A 23,539-nucleotide genomic window follows, 5' to 3' on the forward strand; every position below is an offset into this window, starting at 1 on the left:
GTCTTAAAGCGGAGTTCCACCCAGGGGATACTTTTTTTAATAAAAATACCCCCGGGACAGTCAGGGCTAGTACATTCCACAATGGCTAGCCTCCGATCTGTCCCGGGTTGCACTTACCTTTTAGGAGAAATACTTACCTTGAAAAAGTATTCTCCAGCGCTGCCATCTCAGGTGTGGGCAGCTTTAAGCCAGCGCGATCCTCTTCGGCGTCCTCTTCCTTCTTCTTCGGTCCCACGATGCACTGTACCGCCCCCGCCGTCACTTCCGTTGCGCGCGCGTCATCCCTCCACAGCTTCTGGGCATGCCCAGAAGCTGTTTAGAAGGGAATGACGCACGCGCACCGGAACTGACGTCGGGGCCGGTGCAGGCGCATTGATTCCTGGGAGCGATGACGTTCAGCTCCCAGGAATCATTGCAAAAGCCAGGAAGTGACGAATCGCCGTGGCCGCCGAGGGGAGGAAGAAGGAAGTAAGGTAAGTATATTTTCTCTACAAGGTAAGTAAAAAAAAAAAAAATTGCGATTATCCATTTGTTTTTCAGGTGACCCGGAGCGAGAAGATGGAGGTAAGTATCAATTTAGGGTGGAACTCCACTTTAATTAGGAGCACTAAGTGTCATTTCTGTCTGTTCCTCTGCTATCTGCAGGAATCACTTCTGACAAGTTTCCCTGACACCAAGAGAAATACAATGACAAGGGAGGGATTTCTAGCGGACAGCCTTGACTCAGTCGCCCCCTCCCCTCCAATCAGCTTTAAGAGCTCTCCTCACTAAACTATGCAGTGTGTAATTTCAGCTTTCCGCTCCCTATTTTCTGACAGCTTAGACAAGCTTCATAAATTCTGAACTTTAAAAGGATGTAGAGAAGGGTAGACTGCAAATAAACGGTACAATTTATGTAGGAGGATTAGTTTAATCTCTGTGTATCGTTTGAGGCCAGTCACTTCACTGTATATATGTTTACAGCCACTTTGTGTTTTGAACAGCCTGTAATTTGATCTCTACCTATGCAGAACACACTCAAACAGATGAATGAATCAGATGAGAAAACAACCCTTCCAAGCTCATAAGGCTCTGTACGAAGACATAGACAAGGAAGGTCAAAACGTGTGCAGTCATGGCTTTCTTGTTAACATTTTGTGTTTTCCTCTTTACCTTAAAGTGTTTTTTACCCTAAAAAAAAAAAATTGATCCTGTTCCCCTAAAGCATGTTATACAGCACAGTGCTTGTGCTGGGTCATTTGGCCCCCTGTATTACTTGAAATACCTGGGTGATCCTGCCTGGTTCTGCCCTCCCCCCTGTAAACTGACCATGGTATATCATGGCTGCTGAGCCCTGACACCGTGGTCAGTTTATGTGCCTCCGTCATCCACAGCCCTGCTCTTTGCTCACCGGTGTCCTAATCCCCCTTCCCTCCCTACCTGTCAGCTCTGTGGCATCGCCTGCCCCTCCTACTGCTGAAATAACTGTTAATGTGTTATATAATCTGCTTTGTTTCCTAAGCTTCTGTCTATGTCTTTTTTAAAAACTGCTGTAAATATCTGATTTCAGTGTGCTGCTCGGCGAACACGTGACTGGAGGGCTCTCTCTCTCCTCCTGAGTGACGTCAGCGGGGGAATCTCGCCCACGACCCCTGCAGCTGTCAGACGGAGAGAGCTGGCCGGTCACATGGTCGCCGAGCAGCACACTGAAATGTGAGGTATTCACAGCATTTTTATTAAAAACACAGAGAAAGAGGAACACAGGCTTAGGAAACAAATGGGATTATACAAAGTCATGCAAGTGGCTTAACAACCACTTTAATTTATTCCATGCCAGCCCAATACTCCTCAACCTCCCTGGCGGTCTGATTATGTCCAAATTTCTGTGCTTAAAGCAGTAAATTGTTTTGCAGAGAAATCTGATTTTACATTTTAAAACTCACCTTACCCTGCGATCCCCCACCGTCCTCCCCCGCTGTCCTCCCGCTGTGTACTCGGCCGATGCCGGCACCTGTCTTCCGCCCCCTCGCCGCATTCCACGCCTTCCGTCCCACCGGGATACCCGGGCATCTTACCTGCAGGGCCGCCGAAGAAAAGGCACCGCATTCGGCTCTGACTGGGTCTCCATTTTTTTTTAATTCAGCGGCGCCGAGTACCGGGAAGTGATGTCATGACATGACTTCCGGGTACTGGCGGCGCCGAATTCAAAAAACTTACAGCATTCAAAACAGCCAAACTTGGGGTTTTGAATGCTTTTAAGTGCAGAGGAGGGGGTTTGGGGTCTTTTAGACCCCCAGATCCCACCACCACAGTACCTGTAGACATTAAAAAAAAAATTAATGTCCGAAAATATCAGCCAATATCGGCCAATACCGATATCCGATGACCAAAATATTGGTATCGGCTTTAAAAAAACGATATCGGTCGATCAATAATATTAATTTTACCTACAGGTAATCCTTATTATAGGCTTACCTGTAGGTAAAAGTTAAAAAAGTGGAGTATACTACTGCTTTAAGCAGACAGCTTCCAAATGTGCCTATCTGTCTCCCTGTTAAGCAGAGAAACCAAAAACTATAGACACTCACTCTAGCACCTACCTAGGAGGGCGCTACATCAGTATAAGTGTGTAAATAGTCAAAAGCAATTCAATAAAATTAAACCAGAATAATTATATATTTTCCCTATACTGAATCATATTTACAATTGTTAAATTACTCACTTTGTAAATAATACTCCTCTCCATAACTTTGTCGTAGTTCTTCTGTAGTGCTTTCCCAAGTCCTTTGTAAATCTGCTTTTAAAGCTTGTGTACTTGTTATATGGGTGTTGAAAAATCCCGGCTCAATGATGCACACCTTCACTCCAAATGGCTTCATCTCACGCCTGTAGAAACACACATTATAATCATGTTTGAAGATTTATTCATATGCCAGTATTGATATTTTGTGGATTTAAAGTAGTTCTCCAGCCTCACCTTCTTCTGTACCATCTGCTTTTGCCAGTGTGAAAACAATTGTTTCCCTTTTTAAATTAACCCATCCTCTTCCTTTCCCAACGTGAGCAGTTGACTTTTGGATAAAGGACATTGCAGCAGGCACAGATAGAAACATAGAATGTGTCGGCAGATAAGAACCATTTGGCCCATCTAGTCTGCCCAATATATCTGAATCCTATGAATAGTCCCTGGCCCTATCTTATATGAAGGATAGCCTTATGCCTATCCCATGCATGCTTAAACTCCTTCACTGTATTTGCAGCTACCACTTCTGCAGGAAGGTTATTCCATGCATCCACTACTCTCTCAGTAAAGTAATACTTCCTCATATTACTTTTAAACCTTTGCCCCTCTAATTTAAAACCGTGTCCTCTTGTGGTAGTTTTTCTTCTTTTAAATATGCTCTCCTCCTTTACCGAGTTGATTCCCTTTATGTATTTAAAAGTTTCTATCATATCCCCTCTGTCTCTTCTTTCTTCCAAACTATACATGTTAAGGTCCTTTAACCTTTCCTGGTAAGTTTTTTCCTGCAATCCATGTACTAGTTTAGTAGCTCTTCTCTGAACTCTCTCTAGAGTATCTATATCCTTCTGGAGATATGGCCTCCAGTACTGCGCACAATACTCCAAGTGAGGTCTCACCAGTGTTCTGTACAGCGGCATAAGCACTTCTCTCTTTCTACTGCTTATACCTCTCCCTATACATCCAAGCATTCTGCTGGCATTTCGTGCTGCTCTATTACATTGTCCTCCCACCTTTAAGTCTTCTGAAATAATTACTCCTAAATCCCTTTCCTCAGATACTGAGGTCAGGACTGTGTCAAATATTCTATAGTCTGCCCTTGGGTTTTTACGCCCCAGGTGCATTATCTTGCACTTATCCACATTAAATTTCAGTTGCCAGAGTTCTGACCATTCTTCTAGTTTTCCTAAATCCTTTTCCATTTGGCGTTTCCCTCCAGGAACATCAACCCTGTTACATATCTTTGTGTCATCAGCAAAAAGACAAACCTTACCATCGAGGCCTTTTGCAATATCACTTATGAAGATATTAAACAAAATTGGTCCCAGTACAGATCCCTGAGGTACCCCACTGGTAACATGACCTTGTTCTGAATGTTCTCCATTGACTACAACCCTCTGTTGTCTGTCACTCAGCCACTGCCTAATCCACTCAACAATATGGGAGTCCGTGCTCAATGACTGCCGTTTATTGATAAGTCTTCTATGTGGGACAGTGTCAAAAGCCTTACTAAAATCTAGATATGCAATGTCTACTGCACCTCCACCGTCTATTATTTTAGTCACCCAGTCAAAAAAATCTATAAGATTTGTTTGACATGATCTCCCTGAAGTAAACCCATGTTGTTTTTCATCTTGCAATCCATGGGATTGCAAGATGAAAAACATCTTTGTGTTGTCCAGCCAGCTACAAGACCCACTGACTGTCACAGACACTCCTCCATTGCTAAAAGGGGTGCTCACTATATGTAATTGCTCTGTTGTTTCTCAGTGAACAGGACTGACTTGCACTATTCCTTATTGTTTTAGGGAAGAAGGTGTGCTGTATTGGTATGAAAGTAGCTTAGATTAGTTTCTTTTGCTGTGAAATCCGGTCTGGACTGAAAATACTTTACACATATTAGGCTTGTCCCAAAGTTCTTTCTATATTTACAAGTAGCATAAAATAATTTACTTTAGGCCTCTTGCACTCCTGTTTGAGCATCTTGTAGCTTGAAAAAGCTCAGTACAGCTTTTTTTTTTTCTGAGCTAAAATACAGCCCATTTATTGTAATGTGCCTGTGCACGCAGGCAGCGTAAACAAGCGCTGTGCATTCTTTAGTAAGAACAAAATAGAAAAATCTGCATTTTTGGTCAGTAATTTAAGCCTCAATGCAGGCAAATATGCACAAATAAGCATGAATTCTCGCAAATACATGAACAAAAAAAAAAAAAAAAAAAAGGTCAAAAGGCCAAAAGGAGATGCTCAAACAGGAGTATCGTGTGCCAGAGGCTTAACTGTTGTCCTTTGGATGATCAACTCTCAGGTGATGGGTTGTGATGTGCTGACGTCATCTGCGAGTTAAGAGAGATCCCGAAAGGACAGGCATAGCGGAGGGCCGGCCGGCTCCTAAATTTTTCATTGTGTGATATTTCTACATGACACTAAGCGCAATTTTAATTACTTAATAAAGCTACCTGTATGTTTTACACTATGGAGCGTTTTATTCTTTTTGGAGATATTCTGTCTGGAGATGCTTACTTGGCAGAGATGCATAGTAACTAAGTAGAACTACTTCATTACTGTACTTTAGTACCGAAAGGCGGTATCTGTACTTTCCTAGAGTAGGATTTTTTTCTCCTACTTCCATTTTTACTTCACTACATTTTTTCAATGATTTCAATACTTCTACTACGATATTTTTTTTTGTGCTGCATAGTTACTCGTTACAATTATAAAAATTACCACTGCCAGAACAGTAGATGGCAGGTTTCATGAAGCTCAAAACATGTGTATTATCAGCGCATACGAAAATAAATGCTACTGTATGTATAAATAAAAGATGCATTTGAAATAATAAAAAACAATATTCAAACTTTTGACTTCTTTCTTTAATAACTACATAACACAGTACTTGTACTTTTACTTTCAGTACTTGAGTAGCAATTTTATTTTCAAAACTACTGGTACTTTTACTTTCAGTACTTGAGTAGCAAAATTTTTGAAAAAACTACTTGCAATACAAGTACAAAAAATGTTGAATACTTTAGTACTTCCACTCAAGTCACTTTTTGATCGAGCACTTGTACTTTTACTCAAGTATGGGTTTCGAGTACTTTATACAACTCTGTTACTTGGCCGCAAGACGGACCTAGAATACACAGAGGATCAGTTCCATTGTAATTTCTTTCATGTGGCGCTGTTGACCTTTAAGGTTTTATTTTTCTGGTAAGCAGGTCTTTTATACGGTGGTGGATACACACTGGCAGTGGAGGACATTATATCATGTGTGTTTTTTTACGAGGATATCAGGCTCACATCAATCACAACTTGGTCTTTCTTTATGACGCGTTTTGAGGATTATCCTCTTCTTCAAGAGCCACATAGACCTATTTGAAGTGAAAGTTATACTGCTATGGACCAGTGTTAATTTCGTCGACTAAAACGTTTTCGTCGACTAACACAATTCAGATGACTAAAATACGACTAAAACTAAAATGGCATTTTAGTCTTAAGACTAAAATACAACTAAAACTAAAATGGCATTTTAGTCAAAAGACTATAACTAAAACTAAATCGAAATTTGCTGCCAAAAATTAACACTGGTGCATGCTCAAAGCATAAATAATAACATATTCGATTTTTCACTCCAGGACCAGCAGTAGTATATAATGAGTTTGGAAATTGTAGAGAAATGCTTAAATAATGCATTGCAAATTACAATTGAACTACACCCACTCGATTATAGATGACTAAAATGAGTTTTAGTCGACTAAAATGTAGGGCGTTTTAGTCGACTAAAATATACTGGAGTTTTAGTCGACTAAATACGACTAAAACTAAAACACTTGCAGAAGACTAAAATAGGACTAAAACTAAAATGCCATTTTAGTCCTAAGACTAAGACTAAAACTAAATTGAAATTTGCTGCCAAAATTAACACTGCTATGGACTAGTGAAGTGATTCTCAGGTCTGCCTTTATCTTTTTGTGTAGCACTAAACTGTCTCTAGATTAAGCTCATCAAATCCCTTTAATTCTTCCTGTGAATCTTTAATGTTGTACTGTTTTAAGAGGCTAGTAGATTTAAATGATTTTAAAGTCTCTTTTTTCTATGCATCTATTTGTATCTTAATGCATTGAATGCATTAAGATGAAGAAACCTTCTGACTATACAAGCACTTTAAGTCCCAGTCTTTGAGGACTCTCAAAAGGTAGCAATGAATTGTTTGAGAGCACCCTTTAGTTGCGGTACCTCATAAAAAGGGTGAGAAAAAAATAATATTTAATCAACAGTTTTAGACCATAACTGCTTGACAGTTACCTGCTGTTTTTCTTTATCAGCTTTTTAATTCGGAGTTGGATTAACCAAGTGTTTACTGTGTCTGCTTACTTCCTGCATAGCTCTCAACTGTCCGTGATATGGAGGAACTGTCCCCAATTTGTAACAAAGTCCCTCTGTCTCTCATCCTCCTCATTTATCCCCCATTTTGGTCTGATCAATATAGTGTATATAAAATGCACTATTTATCTTTCGAAACTTATTTTACAGTGCTAAACCTTTCTTCCAAATTCTCTATTTCTGCATTAGAAAATTTCAAAAGCAAGTAAACAGGAATAGTAGCGAAGAAAAAAAAAAAAACGGCACTTGGGAGTTTAACTTCTATTTTTTTTTTAAGTCTCCTTTAATATAGCGTGGCGGAGGAGTTGGGGGGCTGGGGGGGGGGGTCCAATGCCTAAATACTTTGCTATAGATGTCCCTCATTCACATTTCAAAAAGTTGGGAGGTATGCTTCCTGATCCTGAAAAAAGTCTGTCTCTTGCGATGTTTCAGCCTCCAAAGAAAATGTAATGTCTTGCCGTGACATTATGTTGACAATGAAAGTTACCAGAGAGTCTCTGAGAATCAGCGGTTTAACACTGTGTGCTTGTGGAGAACAGACTGCTTTCAGACAGCTTCTTCTATATACATGCATAAAGCACAACTTGACCTGTATAGCACTGTCCCATTAGAAAAAGACTGGAATATTTCTGCCTTGTAAGCAGCCATGATTAGCTTTCAAGCATGTACAGACTTGTATGACAGTGGCTGTGTAGCACCCTCCTAGTGTAGAGTAGGCTGCTAGTCAAATTTTTGTTGGCTCCTCTATGAGCAGAAAAGCAAGGCATGAGTGTCCGCATTACTTTTTTTCGAGGGGGGGGGGCATAATTTTAAAAGGTCACCAATGCTTCTCCCCTTTTTGACAATGTCATTAAGGGGAGGGGCTTAGTCATATTTATTTTCGAGTATTTATTTTTGAAGTGTTTGTTAAACAAAAAAAAAAAGAATATACACACACACACACATTTTTTTTTTTGTGATGCTGTTCCCTTAAACCATGTTATACAGCACAGTGCTTGTGCTGTGTAATTTGGCCCCTTCTATCGCCTAAAATACCTGGCTGATCCTGGCTATGTCCTCCCCTCTGTAAACTGACCACAGTATACCAAGGCTGCTGAGCCCTGACACCATGGTCAGTCTACGTGCCTCCGTCATCCGCAGCCCTCCTGTCCTCTCTCCCCCCTCCCTCCCTGCCTTCTCCTGTGTCAGTGCCCACCCCTCCCCTCCTTCTGCTGTAGTTTCATTTAAAGTTTCATATCCTGTCTATAGTCTAATAATCCTGTGTGCCCCTGTGTCTGTTTTTTTTTTTAAATAAGCCGTTCTTTACCAGTTTTCAGAGTGCCCTTTTGCCGCTCACGTGACCCGCTTCCTCTTTCCTCCTACCCTCTTAACTGATGTCAGCGGAGAATCCTGGGCCCCACCCACTCCAAGCAGTTTTCAAACAGGGAGAGGAGAGAGCTGGCGGGTCACGTGAGCAGCAATCAGCGCTCTAAAAACTGGTAAAGAACAGCTTATTTTTTTTAAAACACACACAGACACAGGGGCACGGGCACACATGATTATTAAACAGACCAGACAGGATGGTATAAATTGGCTTAAAATCCACTTTAAAGGGGAAGTTGAGATTCCAGGGGGATCTCAACTAACTACTCTTTTAAAAAGTACTAAAAAGTATAGTGGGAGGGGGAACAGAACAAGCAGCCCGAATATTTATGGGTCTCCTGCCGATCCCTGGAGGGGTGTTTCCAGTTGGTGGTCAGAGAGCCTATAAATATTCTGAGGCCTGCCAGAAGTTTTACTAAATAACCAGATGAAAGTACAGTGCAGCCTAAGGTTGTGCAACACAGCTTGCGATCTGTACACAGCAGCCAGAAACCTAGCAGTCCTTAAAGTGTTACTAAACCCAGGAGCCTGCATTCACTATATCTGGTCTCCCACTATACAAAGAATATGGAAATGCAATTATTTTAGTAAATATAAACTGCTAAATACCATTTCTCATCAGCAGGTATAGCAGTCTCGTGACTTCTATCAGTGTCTGGTAAAGCTTGTAGGAGGAGTTTTCATTCTATGACTGTCCTATAAGGCTGCATGACCCCTGACCCTCTGTCTGGACAGTGCTGAATGGCCCTGTGCTAATCAAATACACTCTCCCTAAAAAAAAAAAAAACTCTCTAGCAATACACACTAAACTGAGCATGTGCAGCTTGTCCCCAAGGCTCTGTGATATCAGGAGATGGTTTGGGGACTGTGGAAGAAGGGAAGGGTCAGAGATGACAGGAACAAACAGCCTTTTTACACAAGTGAGCATAACAAACATGCTTTTCTGCATATACAGACTGATTTTACTGTTGTGGGTTTAGTAACACTTTAAGATCCACCATTCTACAGTTTAGGGTACCCCATGCTCTCATCCCTATCCAAGTCACTGTGCCTGGCTGTGCATGCTGTGAGCGAGGGGCAAAAGGGCCCAAATTACCAGCAGCTCCTGCAGGGGTAGCAATACAGCTGTACTATCCTAAGCTGATTTATATCCAGGGTTATATCACATTTCACAGTATATACCTGAGATAGAGAGGGTGACTGAAGCTACACACGTTTTTGACTATTTTGCTTCTGCAATCTGAGCACTGAAAGTGTGATCTCTATAACTGATCCAGTTGTGTTGAGATAACTTATCTTACAGTCTAGTAGCTTGGCAGACAGTGACTCAAGCTAAATGGCATCCAAAACAAACTTGTGCAGATCAGAACAGATTATCAGATAAAAAAAATCAAAGTGTGTCTAGCTCCAGCAAAATATAGCATATGTGATTATTGGAGACTAAAGAATGAAAAATAAGGGTGGAACTAACTACATACAGCATTCCCTAGCTTTTGAGTGAGGAAAGGTCAAAATTATTTAAAGGAAAACAAACAGCAATGAATGTAAAACAGGATACATATTCCTGATGTCTGCACTTGGCATTATACAGCATACTCCTCCTGAGCTCTGTGTGAAGAATTTCTCACTGCTACACCCTTTGCACACTCCTGAGCCCCTCACTTTACAAGCTTCCGACACTGCACTCTCAGTTATGCAGTCTGGACCCCATGCACGCTCAGCGTTACAAACTCCTTGTCCCTGCTGTCTGTATGTTAACTATTTCTGAGAGAAAGAGAGAAAGAGAGGCAGAGAGAAAGAGAGGCAGAGAGAAAGAAAGAGAGGCAGAAAGAGAGGCAGAAAGAAAGAAAGGCAGAAAAAAAGAAAGGCATTACCATCAGCCCATCCCCACATGCCAAGGTCTTAGGTGCAGGGCCGTCTTTAACGCAGGGCAAAAGGGGCAGCTGCCCAGGGCCCAATCGTTGTCATGCAGCTGCTCCTTCTGCCCGCAAATAGCATACACCCAGATTATGGATTTGTCCCGGGATTGCAGCTCAATAGTGTTGCTACGGTTCCCAGACCCTCACTCTGCACCTTCCGCCAAAGGTTCTATGGCGGTGACTGCAGTGGAGTACGAAGTGGAGATGGGGGGGGGGGCCCGGGTGCCGCGCACTGAGGGGTGTCAGGCTGGTGTCCTGGCGGCCAGCGCCGCTCAGCTGCTCCCTCGGTCTGTGCTGCTGACAGTGCTGAGTGCTTACCCGCGCTGCTTACGGGGGCGGGGACAGGAACGGGAGCGTGGGAAGAGGTGAGTGACCGAAGCCCGAGCAGCCTCCCTTTCTGACAGGATAGGAGGAATTGGTGGGAAGCTGCATATACTTTAAAGGAATCAATCTTTCCTTATCCCTCCCCCATGCTCTCTTACCCCCTCGACTCCGTGCTCTCAGTCCCCCTAGTGCTTTCAGTCCCCCTAGTTTTCCATGCCCCCCCCCCCAGTGCTCTGCAGAGAAGTACTGGGGTGGGGGGCAGGGATATGCTAGAGGTATAGAGACTTGCACAGGGAAAAGGTGTTCTGGAGGTAGAGATGTGCAGTGGTTATGGAGAGGTGCAGAATATATGGAGGGGTGCAGAGGGTATGGATGGGTGCAGAAGATATGGAGGGGTGCAGAGGGTGTGGAGGGGTGCAGAAGATATGGAGGAGTGCAGAGGGTATGCAGGGGTGCAGAGAGGTGCAGAGGGTATGCAGGGGTGCAGAGAGGTGCAGAGGGTATGCAGGGGTGCAGAGGGTATGGAGGGGTGAAGAGGGTATGAAGGAGTGCAGAGATATGCAGAGGGTATGGAGGGGTGCAGAGGGTATGGAGGGGTGAAGAGGGTATGAAGGGGTGCAGAGATATGCAGAGGGTATGGAGGGGTGCAGAGGGTATGGAGTGGTGAAGAGGGTATGGAGTGGTGCAGAGATGTGCAGAGGGTATGGAGGGGTGAAGAGGGTATGCAGGTGTGCAGAGGGTATGGAGTGGTGAAGAGCGTATGGAGGGGAGAAGAGGGTATGAAGGCGTGCAGAGATGTGCAGAGGGTTTGGAGGGGTGCAAAGGGTATGGAGGGGTACAGATGGTATGGAGAAGTGCAGAGATATGCAGAGGGTATAGGATATGAGGGGCTGCATAGGGTACAGAGGGGTGCAGAGGGTATGCAGGGGTGCTGAGGGTACAGAGGGGTGCTTGGGGTATGGTGGTGTGTTGGAGGTACAGAGATGTGCTGGGTGTACGCTGGTGTGCTGGGGGGTACGGAGGTGTGCTGGGGATTGAGAGTGAAATTGCATGGGGGGGGGGGGGATTTTTTTCCAGGGTCCAATCAATATTAAAGATGGCCCTGGTGTTGGGCTATGGGGGCCCCAAGAAAATTTTTGCCCAGAGTCCAATCAATATTAAAGACGGCCCTGCTTAGGTGTTGTCCTGGACTCTGAACTCTCCTTCAAACCCCACATCCAATCGCTGTCCAAATCTTGCCGCCTCAGCCTCCGCAACATCTCCAAAATACGACCCTTTCTAACCAAAGACACAACAAAACTCCTAGTTCACTCCCTGGTCATCTCGCGCCTCGACTACTGCAATTCCCTTCTCATTGGCTTACCTCTACACAGGTTATTCCCCCTTCAATCCATCATGAATGCTGCCGCCAGACTCATCCACCTTACCAATCGCTCAGTGTCCGCTGCTCCTCTCTGTCAAGCCCTCCACTGGCTTCCGCTCACCCAACGAATTAAATTCAAAATACTTACAACATCTTACAAAGCAATCCACAGCCTAGCCCCCAGTTACATCACCAGCCTCATCTCAAAATACCATCCTAATCGCTCTCTTCGTTCCTCTCAAAACCTCCTGCTCTCTAGCTCACTCATCACCTCCTCCCATGCTCGCCTCCAGGACTTTTCCAGAGCCTCTCCAATCCTATGGAACTCCTTACCCTTATCTGTCCGATTATTTCCCACTCTATTAGCTTTTAGGCGATCTCTGAAAACCCTCCTTTTCAGAGAAGCCTATCCTACCAACCCCTAACAAATGTACCTCCTTTTTCTCCATCAACCCATCCCCCACGGTTATTGCCTTTTGTTTCACTTCACCCTCCCTTCTAGATTGTAAGCTCTAACGAGCAGGGCCCTCTAGTTCCTCCTGTTTTGAACTGTATTGTAACTGTATTGTCTTCCTTCACATTGTAAAGCGCTGCACAAACTGTTGGCGCTATATAAATCCTGCATAATAATAATAATAATAATAAAGGTAAATCTATATTGTTCCCTGCCTACCAGAGAGCAGGATCTGCTACTGAGGTCTGCTCCATGTGCAACTCAGTCTGTCTGCAGAAGTGTTTCACACTGGTTCAATAGGGAGGCATACTGGACCAATGAGTGCACAGGCATTTAGTACAGCCCTGGTGATTTGGCAGAAGAAAAGTGCCTCAGTGCATGCTGGGATACTGTATAAATGCAGGGAGCACATGTGCTCGGGGTCCTTCGTCTGGATAGCAGAGACCCGGAGGGAGGAGGCAACTGCCTCCTCCTCTGCAGAGGTGCCATGAGGCCCCAGGTAGTCGACCTAAGGGCCTAAAAAGAGAGCTAGAGAGAAACTGAACCCGGAGGTCATGTGAGGCTGACTGAGAGGGGAGACACTGAAGGATTTGATTCTGCAGTACAGGGAGTGCAGATCTGTGTCAAGGGGCCTGTCCTGAGGGGCCATCTCTGCAGCTAGAAGAGTCAGTAAATGGGTGTCAGTAAAAGGGGATTCCAGAGAGTGTCCTGAAGAGAATATAGATCACCAGGTCTATTGCTGGAGAGAAAGAGCAAGGACACTTTCCATACATGTGGCAGTATGGTTTAGGCAGTGAGACTGCTTCCACAAGTAACCTGGTGAGGGCAAGTGAGAGTTGTCCTAATCCAATGTACATACTTCCAGTTGGAGTATTCCACTATTCCCTTCTCCCAACCAAGTTCTACAATAAATACTAAAAACCAAAACCTCTGGACTGTTTATTGAGCAACAAGCCAATGTGAACTGTACCCTAAGTGACTGTGTTCTGGTAATCAGAGCAGGCCCAACAGGTCATCATACAGCAAGCCCTATGGGGACAGTGCTACACACGCTCGGTGCATTACACATTTCTCAGCCCTGTACTCGTCGTATTACATATTCCTGAGCCTTGTACTTTGTGCATTACACAATACTGACTACTGCACCAATGTTTGTTTAGTTGTTTGTTTTTTAGGGACTCCAGCCCCCTATATTCTGTGTGTGGCGGTACCCCCGCAGGAGTTGCTTTGTTTTTTTCCCCAGGCCTCCCACTGATTACTCTGCAGCCAGTTACCGTGTATTTTCACACAGCCAAGTGCACACACTCTTCCGATCGTTCTCTTAAATGACCAATCTAGGGGATTTGTTTGTGTTTTATTTGGAAAACTTGGATAGGAGATGGGATTTAGTAGGATACTCCAAATTATCTATTCACATGCGAGGACAACTCTCTCAATAGAAATGTATCGCAGATCATCTGCAGGACCATACAGAACCTGTATGGGATGAAGAAGTCCCTTTTTAGCTGAAGAAACTCAGTAAACCTTGCCTCTTCAAGACACTAAAGCTAAAGTGTCGCCTTTAGCTTGCACCCAGTATCTGACTTCTAGCACCCAGAGGGCGACAAGTCCCAGGGATCCCCTATGAGGGTCTCTCCTCACAAGGCTCCTCAAGCACATATTGTAGCCCTCTTCAATGATAGCAGACAGGATACGTGGACATCCTCCCCCAGTCAGCTCTCATAAGGAACATGGGTTGCAACTTCAGTGTTTTTTTAGGCCCTCAGGTCAACCACCTGAGGCCGCATGGCAGCCTGTGCTGGGGGAGAGGCAGCAGCCCCCTCCCCACCCGAACCTCTCTCTGTAGAGGTAGACTGGATTATGAGCCCATGTGCTCTTCAGATAAAAATGCAGGTACCCAGCATGCCTTGGGGCACATCCCCCTCTAATTGGCCAGGGCTGTAAAGACATCCATGCTCTCATCTGCTAGGTTTCCACCCACTGTTCAATATACTCCATAGCTACTGGATCGGTGTGAAACATCAAGACAGTATAAGCAGTACCTGAGCACACTGAGAAGACCTCCCTAAACAATCACAGCTCTCGGTTAAGCAGACAGCATATACATTTCCTTAGCTGTCTCCCTGTTAAGCAGAGAAACTAAAAACGATATACACCTACACCTAGCACCTATCTAGGAGGGCGATACATGTGCATTACAAATTTCTGACTTCTGCACACTATGCGTTGCATACTTCTGTCACTCTGCTTGTTTTGCACTCCTGATCCTTGCTGTCTGTTCTTTATATACTCCTAAGCCTTGTAATCTATGCATTGGGCACTCTTGACCCCTGCAATCTGTGTATCCCCACTCCTGACCCCTGATCAATGTATGTTACAGACTCCCGACCCCAGTACTCTGTGCACTGCCCACTCTTGACCCCTGCACTCTTTGTGTTACTTATGAGCCCAGCACTCTGTACATTGCACATTTCTGATTCCTGCACTTTGAGCATTATACACTTCTGACCCCTGCACTGTTTATGTTATGTACTCCTGAGCCCTGTGCTGTAAACATTATGCATTCCTGATCCTGACTGTGTGTTACGCATTTCTGATTCCTGCACACAATATAGACTCCTGATCACAGCACACTCTGCATTACACATTCCTGACCCCTGCAGTCAATTAATTATACACTCTGCACCCCTGCATTCTGACGTTATGCATTCCTGACCCCTGCACTTTGTTTATTAAATAAGAAGTTTGGGGTGTGTTGGGGTGTGTAAAAAATAAACTTACATGCTCAACTCTATGCTGCAGCATCAGTGTGATGCTTCAGCTGTCCCCTCTGGCACCAAGCCTGAGAAATGAGCAATCACATGACCGCTAAATATTCAGTTCTCGGTCACGTGCTCTTTTCTGCCCCTCCAGCGATCACTGTGGATTGGGGATAGGTGCAGCTGGCTTCAGCGCTGAGAGTGGAGCCACCTGTTAATCAGGCAGCTGGGTGGATCCCGACTATAGTTGGGATCCTTCCAAAGCCTAGGAGCAGATCAGTGATGTCAGCTGACAGTGGGCTTTAGCCTGCTGTTGGCTGATTCAGGCTCACAAAAGTGCAAATGTAAGTGCACTACTGTGATCCAGAAGAAAAGTATGACCAAAAAAAGCTTTGACCATACTTCTCTCCCTTGCACCTTTTGCATAAAAAAAAAAACAAAAAAACATGAGCCCTGTGCTCTGTTCATTACACAGTCCCGAACTCTGCATGTTACACATTTCTCACTCCTGCACTGTTAGCATTGCACTCCTGACCTCTACCCCCTATGCGTTACGAATGCCTGACCCTGCATCGGTTATAAAATTCTGACTGAGATCTGTGTGTTATGTATTTCGGATACTGGCTCTTTGTGTGTTACACACTCAAAACCCCTGCACCCTTTGCTTTGGGTACTCCAGATCCCTGCACTATTTACAGTATGCATTCCTTATACCTGCGCTCTGTGTGTTACACATCTCTGACCCCTGCACTCATTCATGCACCCCTAACCCCTGTACTCTGAATTACGCACTGCGGACCACTGGCCTCTGTGTGATAAGTACTGTTCACTTCACTTATGCCTTATGTACACTTGAGCCCTGCACATTTCACATTTCTGAACCCTGAAATCTGTGTTATGAACTTCCTGACCCATGCACTCTATGCATTATGCATTCCTGACCCCTGCAAAATACATATCCTGGACCCTGGTATTCTGTGAACAATGTATTCCTGAATCTTGCACCGAGTAAAATTACAAACTCATTACACGCTCCTGACCCCTGCGCTATATGCATTAAGTACTTCTGACCTGTGCACCCTTTTAAGTGCATCTGAGACCTGCACTCTGTGTGTCTTACACATTTCTGACCCTGCACCAGGTTTGTTATGTACTCCTCTGTATGATACAGATCCCTGCTCTCTGTGCATGATGCACTTCCGATCACTGCATTATGCATTTTAGGTACTTCTGTCCCCTGAACCATTTGCATTATGTACTAGTACTCCTGAGCCCTGTGTTCTGTGCATTATTCTGTATGTTTCTAACCCCTATCCTCTGTGTGCTTTCTGTTATAGACTCCTGACTTCTGAAATCTGTGTTCCATATTCCTGATCCTGGAACTCTGTGTGTTAAACACTCAAGACATCTGCACTGTGTACATTAAGCCCTCTTGACTCTGTGTGTTAAGTACAATTGACCCTTGCACTCTTTACTCTAGGTCAGGGATCCTCAAACTACGGCCCTCCAGCTGTTGCGGAACTACACATCCCATGAGGCATTGTAAATCTCTGAGATTCGCAGACATGATTAGGCATGATGGGAATTGTAGTTTTTTAACAAATGGAGGGCCGTAATTTGAAGACCCCTGCTCTAGGTACTCCTGATCCCTGCACTTTATTCATTATGCATTCCTTATCCCTGCACTGTGTGTAAAATGTTTGTAAAAGGTTATTGTACTGCCATGTGTTCTCTCTTCACAATCACTGCAAGATCTGCCTGTGTACAGCTTTCAATCAGAGCTACTCATAACGTACAAATATTTACAGCGTGTTTTGTCAAATTTTACAAAACAGAAGTCTGGGACTAGGTCCAATATGTACAGCATAGCTCCCAGCGATACATTTTTTGGCACCAAAACCTTTTGATGCTCTTTCCTCCTCAGTTGTCCCTCCTTCTTGACAGATATATAGACTTGTATAAAAATGACCTGTATATTACCTACTTTAGTAAGAATTCCCTTCTTGTGTCCTAGTACTGTAATATTTTCTTATTTGGGTCCTTATATTAAAAATGTTACATTTCTGAGCTACACAATAAAACGTGTATGCAATTACATCTTAACCCATTTTTCTGCAGAAATAGAACAATTTAAAAGCTCACCTGAGACTGTCTGAGAAAGATTCTACTCCATACTTGGACATGCTATATCCTCCAGGAGACAGAGTAAACCTTCCTGCAATACTGGCTATGTTGATCACACGCCCTCTGGCTTTCCGGATAAATGGTAAGAGATTGAGTGTCACATCAACCATCCCTAATAGGTTAATATCAAGGACTTTTGCAAAATCAGTCTTAGTCATCCATTCATTGGGACTGCACGGTACACTGACTCCTGCATTGTTTACTACGCCCCAGAGCCCTGAAAGGGAAAGTGCATATACATTTAGTCATTATTGTGTTCATTGATACATAATATTTCTGTGAAGCAATGAGAACAAGATTATATAGTGTACATTGTGTACACACAGTATACATATATACAATGTGAGAGAGATAACAAATTAATTCAAGACCATGTTCCAAAAATGAATACACACCAAACAAAGTCATAGGGCCCTTTCACACAAGCTTTCTGATGAGGTCCGCCTGTCAGTTTTTCAGGCAGACCTGATCGGATGCTCCATGCACCCCTATGGAGCAGCGGATGTTAGCGGTGACATCTCCATTGACACCCATTGCTATCCGATCCAATCCGTGAAATCCAGACGGATTGAAACCCTATTTTCCATCCGTCTGGAGGATAGAATTGGATGAAAATGGACAGGCGGTCTGTTTTTATCCAATCTCCCATAGAGGAGAGCGGGGGATCGGATAGGTCTGTCTCTGGAAAGTAAGCGGAGACAGACTTGTCATCTGCCTGCCCAGCGGGGATTGAGCAAAATGGAGTCAGCGGGGCGGAAAGCCAGTGTGAAAGGACCCTTAGGACCCTTTCACACTTGGCGCTCCGTCGGCGGACTCAGTTTTTCTCAGCGGGGATCGATCCACCGATCCCCCGCTGAGCAGGCAGATGGCAGATCTGTCTCTGCGCTGTGTGCGGAGACAGAGCTATCAGGTCCCCAATCTTCTCTATGGGGTAATCGGATGAGAACGGACCGCCTATCCGTTCTCATCCGATTCGATCCACCAGATGGATGGAAAATAGGGTTTCCATCCATCTGGATTTGACGGACAGGATTGGATTGGATGTCAGCAGACATGTCTCCGCTGACATCCGATGTCCCATAGAGATGCATGGGGCATCCGTTCAGATCCGCCTGAAAAACTGACAGGCGGATCTGAACGATCTGCCAGTGGGAAAGGGGCCGTCGATCCGTTTATCTCAGCGGGGGATCGATCCGCCGATTCCCCACTGAGCAGGAGGATGACAGCTGTGTCTCCGCGCTGTGTGCGGAGACACAGCTGTCAATTCCCCATACATTTCTATGGGGTAATCGGATGGGAACGGACCGTCGGTCCGTTCCCATCCAATCCGATCTGCTGGACGGATGGAAAAAAGGGTTTCCATGCATCCAGATTTGACAGATCGGATGTTAGCGGACATGTCTCCGCTGACATCTGATGCCCCATAGGGATGTATGGGGGAACCGTTCAGATCCGCCAAAAAAACAGACAGGCGAATCTGAAGGGTCCGCCTGTGTGAAAGAGCCCTTAGGAGCAAAGCTACATTTTAGACACCAAATTCTAATTAACAAGAATTCAACTACAGGCAAGTCTAATTATTCATTAAACAGATGTCCAGCAGACAGTTGATTATAAAAAGGGCATTGCTTAACAAAGAAAACCCCTTCCCATTTCATGCTGTCAGCAATGGCATCACATGGAAGAGAAATTTCACAAGGCCACAAGGCCTGAGAAAGAAAAAAATATTTCTTTACACAAAAACAAAGTGAAGGCTACAAGAGGATCAGCAAATATTTACTTGTCAGAATACTGTATCAAAAATGATACAAAAATGTAACAAGGATGGAACTGCAACCATCGCACAAAGATGTCCAGGCCGTCCACGGCAGTTAACAACTCAGCAGGAGCATCTTCTGATGTGACGGGTTGAAGAAAGTCACCATGCAAGTTCACTGCTGTTAACTAAAGAAATAGAAAGCCAAACTGGGGAGATTGTTTCCCGTGACATTATACGGCGCACACTGCAGTGGAATGGCATGCATGGGTGTCGTCCACGAAGGAAGCCTCTCCTAAAGCCCATGCATAAAAAAGCCCACCCAGAATTTGCCAGGGCCCATGCTGAAAAAGAAGACTACTGGGACTCTGTACTCTGGAAGGATGAGACCAAGATAAAGGTTTTTGAAACTGATGGCTTCAAAACTGTATGGCATCGCAAAGGTGAGCAATACAAATTAAAATGCATGGTGCCTACAGTGAAACATGGTGGTGGCAGAGTCCTTCTGTGGGGCTGCGTAAGTGATGCTGGTGTTGGGGAGCTGCATTTTATTGATGGTATCATGAATTCACAGATGTACTTCTCTATATTGAAACAGACAATGCTACCATCACTCCGTGCCGTTGGTCATCATGCACTTTTCCAACATGACAATGATTCAAAACTGACATCCAAGACCACTGTTGCATTTTTGAAGAACAGGGTGAAAGTGATTCAGTGGCCAAGAATGTCTCCTGATCTGAACCCAATCGAACACCTATAGGGAATTCTGAAGAGACAAGTTGAGCATCACTCTTCATCCAGCATCCAGGCTCTAAAAGAGGTCCAGGTTTGAGATGAGAAGTTCTCATGTCACTGCCAGAGCACAAGGTTATATATATATTGTTTGTAGCTTAGGCTACATACAGTTTATAGACTGCACCCAGCGGGTGCACCTGCTCATGTAGAAAATACTTTGTTTGGGGCAGCCTGGCCCAAAAGAACTAGTTAAAGAGACATTTAACCTGGAATTAAACTTTCCTTTAGCTAGAAGTGCTAATGCACTGCCCCCACCATATATTACATGTTTCATATTGCTTATAAAGAAATTGAAAAAATAAAATTTCTGACCTTGTTCTCCAACAATAGAAGACACCCATTTGGCTGCACTGCTAACACTTTCACTGTCAGTAACATTTAAAATGACAGTCTGCAGTCTACTGGAGGTCTCTTTTTTCAGGTTTTCAGCTCCCATCTCTGTCAAACATGCAGCCAGAACCCTCATTCCTCGTCTGTCTAAGTTCTTTGCCAGAATATTCCCAAATCCTGTGTCACATCCAGTAATGAAGACATATTTGTCTGTGAGATTGTCCAGGATTAGACTTTGTCGGTACCATCTGAACAAGAGGATCAAACCCAACACTGCCAGCAAAGGAAGCCACATGATGAATCAGCAGTAGTATCCTTCTCACTGCAAAATAAAATCAGAAAGTTAGCCTGATAAAAGGATTCATAATCGTAGCATGTGCCTGTTAAAATAATGCTGCCCGTCTTGTGAGTAATGATGTGTTTTCATGTCTACTTTCTGTAATGCACACAAGAACTTTGGGAATGTATTAGGCCCCTTTCAGACGGGGCGGATCTGTTTTGACGGACTCCACTTGCTCAGCGGGAATCTCTCCACGGATCCCAGCTGGGCAGGCGGATGACAGGTCTGTCTCCACTCACTGTGCAGAGTCAGACCTGTCAGAGTCCCGCTCTCCTCTATGGGGAGATCAGATGAAAACAGACAGCCTGCCTATTTTCATCCGATCCGACCCACTGGACGGATGGCAAATGTATCGCTTTTCATCTTCTTTCAGCAAAACTTGTCAGATCGGATGCCAGACGGATGTCAGCGGACATGTCCGCTGACATCCGCCTGCCCACAGAGGTCAATGGGTGGCCTGATCGGGGCAGCCTGAAAAACGGCCAGGCAGACCTGATCGGTCCGACAACGTGAAAGGGGCCTTAATTGTGTGAAAAGGGAGAATGTAAGGGAAGTCTAGGCAAACAGTATATAAATAAGGAGGGATACCTAAAGAAAGCACCAGATGATATAGTCCACTAGCATGCTAGGAGGGTACTTGTACAGGCTTGCTGCTGAGCCACACTGTGTGTGTCTATTGACACAGAGGAGAGAGGAGAGAGGAGAGAGGAGAGAAGAGAGAGGAGAGAGGAGAGAGGAGAGAGGAGAGAGGAGAGAGAGAGAGAGAGAGAGAGAAGAGCCTCTGTTCTCAGGCAAAGCACTGCACTGAGATAGAGCTTTGATAAGTACAAGGTAGGGCTGCAACTCAAAGGCTTTTTACACTAATGCAAAAACTTTTAGGCTTCACAACTAGTGTTGGGCCGAACCCCCTCCGGTTCAGTTCACCACCAGAACGCTCAAACATGGAAAAAGTTCTGACCAGAACCCTAATAAAGTCTAAAGGACCCAAACTCAAAAATAAATCAAGAGTCTCCATTTTGAAGGTTTATATGCAAGTAATTTGCCACAAAAAGGGTATGGGGGCATGGGTACTGCCCTGGATAGCTTTTAAAGGAGCAGGGTTTTTAATGATGCTTACAGTGAAGCAAAAAAAAAAAAAAAAAAAAATGAAAACAATTTCTTTAAATACAGTGCGTGGGCGTCCCCTTAGTCTGCCTGAAAAGTGGCACATCTGTACAGTGTATAGAACCTGCTGCAGCAGAACAGACATATATGAAAGAAAGAAAAAAGAAAAAAAAAAAAAGAAAAAAACTACATTTAAATTGATTTTCCCAGCTGCAAGCAAAAAAAATAAAAAATAAAAAAAAGCTAAATAAAATGGCTGGCAATACAAAAATGTGAAAAAAATGGCATGGGGGTTCCCCCGAATCCATACCCGGCCCCCCCTCCTGAACCATACCAGGTCACATGCCCTCAACATGTTGAGGGGCAGGGGGGCCCCAGGTCAGGTGGGCAAGGGGGCCCCCAGATCCTGCCCCCTCCCCATGTGAACGAGTATGGGGTACATTGTACACCTACACATTTACCCAAAAAAAAAGTGTCAAAAAGAAATAAAAAACACACAGTTTTTGACAATACCTTTCTTAAAAATAAATAAAACAATGTCCCCCTGACATAAATTGATCGTCAATCAAGATGCCCGCCGCATGACAAAGGCTACCGTTGTCTGCCTGCTCCGTCGTGTGACAGTTCTTAAATAGGTAAGGGGCGGTGCCACCTGGTGACTTCACCTGGTGGCACCGCCCCCTTGAGACATCCCTGACCCAGCATTCACTGTCGTTTTTTTTCTTTTTTCGTGTCCATCAGTATAGCGTGACTGACGACGACATCAGGGGAACATTTTTTTTTTTTTAATAAAGGAATTATCAAACAACCTGTATGTGTTTTTATTTCTTTTTGTCACTTTTTGTGAATGAGTAGTGGTACAATGCTTTGAGGTGGAGGGAAGCACGCCATTTTTTAAAATGGGGAGAGAGAGAGTGCAGAGGTGGGGGGGGGGGGGGGAGGAGAGTTAGCAGAGAGAGTGCAGGGGGGGAGAGAGGAGAGAGAGAGAGTGCGGTGGGGGGGGGGAGTGAGGAGAGAGAGAGGGTGCAGAGGGGAGGGGGAGAGTAAGGAGAGTAGAGAGAGTAGAGAGAGTAGAGAGAGGAGAGAGAGAGAGAGAGAGAGAGTGCAGAGGGGAGGGGGAGAGTAAGGAGAGTAGAGAGAGTAGAGAGAGTAGAGAGAGAGTGCAGGGGGGGGGAGAGAGAGAGAGAGAGAGAGAGAGAGTGCAGGGGGGAGAGAGAGAGAGTGCAGGGGGGAGAGAGAGAGAGAGAGAGAGAGAGAGAGAGAGTGCAGGGGGGGGAGAGTGAGGAGAGAGAGAGGGTGCAAAGGGGGGGGGGGAGTGAGGAGAGAGAATTGCTGTGGGAATTATTCATTTTGATTTAAGTTTCCTGGGCGTGGGGAGAAAAAAGTTGAATATAACAAAAGAGTAAGAATAGAAAAAAAACCCGAAAATAACAGAATAAAATAGAAAGAATATAACCGTTTTATGAAATTTGAATTTCAAGTAGAATAAATGTGAGTAGAATATATTAGAATAGATTATAAAAGAATAGAAAAAAAAACAATAGAATAGAAAGAAATTTGAATTGAAGGAATTTGTATTTGAACAGAATAGAATAGAAAATCGCATAATAGAAAAGAAGAGAACAGAATAGAACAGAGTTTAATAGAATAGAAAAGAATATAATCTAATCCACCAATTGTATGATTACATGCAGAATATGCAATGATTTGTACACGTTAATACATGACTGTTATTTTAATCTTCTTGTAT

General features: G+C 44.3%; 1 protein-coding gene across 1 annotated transcript in view; it reads right to left on the reverse strand.

Annotated features, from left to right (window-relative positions):
• LOC309548187 (uncharacterized protein) overlaps positions 1-20,663 on the reverse strand; it is a gene marked incomplete at its 3' end in the record, with an annotated part of 104,170 nt that extends 83,507 nt beyond the window's left edge. Inside the window, exons 1-3 of the mRNA XM_082248143.1 lie at positions 20,328-20,663; positions 17,423-17,681; positions 2,702-2,865 (exon numbers count right to left, since the gene is read on the reverse strand). Coding sequence (XP_082104269.1) covers positions 2,702-2,865; positions 17,423-17,681; positions 20,328-20,640 — 736 coding nt within the window. The 5' untranslated portion in view covers positions 20,641-20,663. The remainder of the gene's footprint in view (positions 1-2,701; positions 2,866-17,422; positions 17,682-20,327) is intronic.
• Between the last annotated feature and the right edge of the window lie 2,876 nt (positions 20,664-23,539).

Source organism: Pelophylax lessonae, assembly GCF_965119305.1.
Source record: "Pelophylax lessonae genome assembly, chromosome: 2".
NCBI classification, from domain to species: domain Eukaryota; kingdom Metazoa; phylum Chordata; class Amphibia; order Anura; family Ranidae; genus Pelophylax; species Pelophylax lessonae.